The sequence below is a fragment of the Camellia sinensis genome, chromosome 13 (assembly GCF_055761805.1).
Source record: "Camellia sinensis isolate YWXY chromosome 13, ASM5576180v1, whole genome shotgun sequence".
NCBI lineage: Eukaryota > Viridiplantae > Streptophyta > Magnoliopsida > Ericales > Theaceae > Camellia > Camellia sinensis.
This window is the reverse complement of record NC_138973.1, coordinates 84,452,855-84,458,079: the sequence shown is the minus strand read 5'-3', so window position 1 is coordinate 84,458,079 and position 5,225 is coordinate 84,452,855. Positions and strand designations below refer to the sequence as shown.

Sequence of the window (5,225 nt, the reverse complement as noted above, 5' to 3'; positions counted from 1 at the left end):
GCCTCATAAAAGTGTTGGAAAAAATACCGAATTGCTAGAATTATTTCATACTGATTTGTGTGAGTTTGAATGAATTTTAACTCGAGGTGGTAACCGATATTTTATCACTTTTATTGATGATTTTTCAAAATACACAAACGTATATTTATTGAAAAATAAAAGTGATGCTTTTGAGAAATTTAAAAAATTCCTTCTTGAAGTGGAAAATCAATTCGGTAAAAAGATTAAAAGAATTAGAAGTGATAGAGGCCAAGAGTATGAATCTCTTGTATTCAACTCTTTTGTTCAGTCTTTGGGAATTATTCATGAGACTACTCCACCATATTCACCTTCATCTAATGGCGTAGCTGAAACAAAAAATAGAATGTTAATTGACTTGACGAATGCTATGCTTATTGATTTAGGTGCTCCCTCAAATCTTTGGGGCGAGGCTATTTTGACAGCTTGCCATGTGATAAATAGAGCGCCACACAAAAAGACTAAAATTGTACCTTATGAGTTGTGGCGGGGGCATAAACCAAATCTAGGTTATTTGAGGGTTTGAGGTTGTTTAGCTTTTGTGAGGCTTGCAGATCCTAAATGACCTAAATTGGGTGAACGAGCTACCACCTGTGCTTTTCTTGGATATGCGTTGCATAGTACATCTTATAGATTTTTTGATATGAAAAATAATATTATTTTTGAATAAGGTGATGCTTCTTTTCATGAAAATAAATTTCCTTTCAAATCTAGAAATAGTGGGGGTCAAATAATTTCTGAAAATAATTTATCTATGCCTAGCTCTTCTACTCCTTCTCAAGTTTTTCAAGAAAAAGAAAATTTTCAAATCCAACCAAGAAGAAGTAAATGAGCTAGAGTTGAAAAAGATTTTGGCCCTGACTATTATCTTTACAACGTGGAAGAAATTCCTCTTACGGTGCAAGAAGCTTTATCATCACCTGATACCATTTTCTGGAGAGAGGCTGTAAATGATGAGATAGACTCACTACTTTCAAATAAAACATGAAAGCTAGTGGATTTACCTCCAGGTTGTAAAACTATTGGGTGTAAATGGGTCCTTCATAAAAAACTTAAACCGGATGGAACTATAGATAAATATAAAGCGAGGCTTGTCGCTAAAGGTTTTAAGCAACAAGTTGATCTTGATTTCTTTGATACTTTTTCTCCGGTTACTAGAGTTACATCCATTAGACTGTTGATTGCAGTGGCTGCAATTCATGATTTAAAAATTCATCAAATGGATGTAAAAATAGCATTTTTAAATGGAGATCTAGATGAGGAGATTTACATGGACTAACCCGAAGGCTTTGTGGAGCCTGGCCAAGAAAGCAAGGTGTGTAAGCTAACTAAATCCCTTTATGGTTTAAAACAAGCTCCTAAACAGTGGCATGAGAAATTTGATTCATGCATGCTTGAGAATGGCTATAAGACTAATGAATGTGATAAGTGCATATATTATAAAAATGGTGAAAATGCACATGTGATTATTAGCTTATATGTGGATGATCTACTTATCTTTGGCTCTAATTTGCATATTATAAATGAGACTAAAAATATGCTCAATAGCCACTTTGATATGAAAGATCTTGGTGAAGCCAATTTTATTTTGGGAATTAAAATTACCAAGACTAATGATGGTATTTGTCTTGATCAGTTGCATTATGTTGAGAAAATGTTAAAGAAATATAATTTTCTAAACTGTAAGCATGTTGCTACTCCTTTTGATGCAAGCATACATTTTTCTATTGTAACAAATGAAAATGAAGTAATTAATCAAAAGGAATATGCTAGCATGATTAGTAGTTTGAGATATGCTACTGACTGTACTAGACCTGACATTGCATATGCTATTGGAGTACTTAGCAGGTTTACTAGCAAGCCAAGTCGAGATCATTGGCTAGCCATGGAAAGAATTATGAGATATTTATCTGGAACCAAAAATTATGGTTTGCTTTATAACAAGTATCCTGCGGTACTTGAGGGATATAGTGATGCCGATTGGAATACTTTGTCAGGTGATTCTCTCTCTACCTAGGGTTTTATTTTTACCTTGGGTGGTGGTGCTATATGTTGGAAGTCTAAAAAATAGACTATAATTGCTAATTCTAATATGGAAGCTGAGCTTATAGCGTCAGCTTCAGCATGTGAGGAAGCGAATTGGTTGAGAGATTTGTTACATGAAATTTCTTTTTGGGAAAAACCAATTCTTCCTGTGTTAATTTGTTGTGATAGCACTACTGCTATTGGTATAGTGAACAATCATTTTTATAATGGTAAATCCAGACCTATTCGAAGGAAACACAGTAATGTGAGATCCTATTTGAGTAATGGCATCATAACTGTGAATTATGTAAGATCTTGTGATAATCTTGCGGATCCGTTAACCAAGGCCTTGGTGAGAGATAGGGTCTGGAATACATCGAGAGGGATGGGTTTGAAGCCTATAAAATCATAAACCATGTATGAGGATACCCAACTTCTCATGTGTCTATTCTGCATAAAATTCATAGTTTTTTGGGAAGTTGGTTTTTATGTAAGTTTTTTTAGTTGTAGGATATTATTGGATAAAAAATTTTTAGTGTTTGGGAAGATAGTTGGGTTTTTTGTGGTTGGATGTGATGTTTGTGACAGAAAAAGTGAAATGATTATGGGGTTGGATGTGATATTTTGTTTGGATTTATTTTTTTTTGGTTTTGCAAAACTTTTGTCTTTTAGTAGAAAAAATGAGAAAAATTTGGGAACCAAGTTCCCAAACACCACCACAAATTACAAAAATCGAAGCGCTAATCTTTTGAAATCAATATTAATCGGACTAAAAAAATTAATACAGGATGAAGCTAGATGGACCATTAGCACAACTATTATTTGTTCTTTTTTTTTTATCTTGTCAGTGCCGAATGGCATATGAGGAGTATGTAATTGCGTTATTTCTTCATGATTGTTATCAATACCAATGTGACACAAAATGTAAAATTAAATGGTAATCCAAAAAGATACAATGAATGAACTATTGATTTGAGGATAAGATAGTGTGTTGTTTATACAATGAATGAACTATTGATTTGAGGATAACATAGTGTGTTGTTTATCTTATTAGCATGAGCTTCTATGCTAGAAAGAAAGAAAGCAAAGCAAAACGTCAAGAAGTATTTTTTTATTACATTCCGTGCTCATTTAGCTGTGACTGAATTGTTTTTCCATTATAGAGTCTCTTATATGCTTCCTTTTCTTGGCAAACAAATATTCTACATTTCAAAGTGTACAAGATTCCTTAGTGGCATCTTTCCATTATCCTGCAAAAAGTAGGTTTGGAATCTTCAATTTCATATGCAGACCATCGCACGGATTCAGTAAGTGGTACACTGTAATGTAATGTCAAATTTGGTATTTTATTTTATTTTTTAAATTAATATAATGAGGAATATCTTCTGACAATACTTGGACGTGACAATACTTTTCAACCAGTTTCAGAATGTGGAAAAAATGTAGCCTTAGATGAAATTAGCAAGGTGTTGGAAGTTGTGCGTGAAGTTCATGGTTTACAGTTTGCTCAAGTATGGGCCCCGTGCAGGGTAGACTGGAGGTGCAGGGCTCTGGTTAAGGGTGACATCTTCCATGTGATACTCAAATTCGATCAAGATTGCTACTCATTACCCAATATGGAAAATGTTGAACATCACTTAATAAAGGGGCAAGGAGTTGTTGGGAGAGCATTCTACTCCCCTAATGTATTATTGTGCAAGGATGTAACCCAACTTAGCATAATTGACTATCCATTGGCACACATGCACGAGATGAAGAATTAGGTTGTTGTTTTGCAATATGCTTGCAAAGTAGTTGCACCGGAAATGACATTTACGTGTTAGAGTGCTTTATGCCGCCAAGCAACAAAGACTGCTATGGTAATCAACAGACTGGATTGAGGAAAATATTGGAAACGATGAAGAAAAGTTTTCTTACTTTTAAGCTTGCTTCTGGAGAAGAATTTGGCGGACATTTACAAATTGAAGAAATTCCTTTTCAGAATGGTGAGAAACTTGATTCTGTTCAAATGTCCCAAACTACTAAATCTTTGCCTAGGCTGGAGCCGTTACAAAGTGGAGGAGAGATGACACAACTGGATTTATCGAATCAACAATCAATGGATGCGTTACACAATGGAAGGATTAATGTTGTAAGTGTGGAACGAAGCAACATTGATGTTACTTGTTCACAGGAAAAAGGCAAAACAAAGAGGCCAAAAAGAGTGCGCAATAGAACTGGAGTTAAAATTGAAATTCCTTTAGATGATATCCTACAAAATTCAAAAAGGAGCATCCAGGTTGCTGCAGATAACCTCAAAGGTATGCTTACACTCTTAACAAATTAAAATAGAATATTGCTTGTGATTTTACTTATTATTTTCGACTAGACACTCTTCTCGTAAAGAAATATTGGACATTTTGCACTAACAAACATAAAGTTGTCTCTCTTAGCTAGATTCTTCCTTTTGCAGTTAGCCGATCTACACTAAAGCGTGTTTGTAGGAGTTATGGTTTCCCGAGGTGGCCACCACGCAATAAGAATATGGTTGGTTCCTCTCAACCTAGTGAATCTTCCCCGGGTGTTGATCATCAACAAATACCACAATTAAGTTCTGATCAGCCTTTTAGTCAAGCCTCAACTGTTGTTGTTCACTCAAACCCACGTAATACAGTGATTGAAGATGCAAATATTGTGATCGTGAAGGCAAAATATATCAATGATATTATAATAAAGTTTCCGCTGCCATTGTCTTCGGGACTAGTTGAGTTGCAACAACAAATAGCTAAAAGGCTGAACTTAGAAGCTGGAAGTTATTATGTCAAGTATAAAGATGAGGAAGATCACATGATTTTAATAGCTTGCGATGATGACTTGCAGCATTGTATTAGCACTTACAGATTGCTGGGAACTTCTATCATGGTATTGCTTGAACCAAAGCCAATTACCACTGACCAGATTAAGGCCTCGTTTGAGGCCATACTATTTGAGTAATTTTTGACTTTTAGGAAAAACTGCTTGTGTTTATCCCAGATAACACTTTTTATTTTTATTTGTTTAGATGTCAACTCTCACACTTCATCATAATGAACCCCAAATGATGCAGTTATTTCATGGAAAATGCACAATAGCAGCATTGTTCATTGAGTTGGCATGTGAAGCAACTAACTTTATCAGCTGCATTTTCACTTTCCTACACAGGC

At 34.9% G+C, this 5,225-nt stretch overlaps 1 protein-coding gene across 1 annotated transcript; it reads left to right on the top strand.

Moving 5' to 3' along the window:
* The first annotated feature begins 3,806 nt into the window (after positions 1 to 3,806).
* LOC114316965 (protein NLP6) lies at positions 3,807 to 5,016 on the top strand. Its single transcript, XM_082900682.1, has 2 exons — positions 3,807 to 4,343; positions 4,496 to 5,016. The coding sequence occupies exons 1-2, from the start codon at positions 3,875 to 3,877 to the stop codon at positions 5,014 to 5,016; spliced, it is 990 nt and encodes a 329-aa protein (XP_082756808.1). The 5' UTR covers positions 3,807 to 3,874.
* The last annotated feature ends 209 nt before the right edge of the window (positions 5,017 to 5,225 follow it).

What these genes read in the sequence shown, in the direction of transcription:
- LOC114316965 (XM_082900682.1), top strand. Translation starts at nt 3,875, where the DNA reads ATGCCGCCAAGCAACAAAGACTGCTATGGTAATCAACAGACTGGATTG. An exon ending in TGCTGCAGATAACCTCAAAG is followed by an intron (nt 4,344 to 4,495) that starts GTATGCTTACAC and finishes TTCCTTTTGCAG; the next exon opens with TTAGCCGATCTACACTAAAG.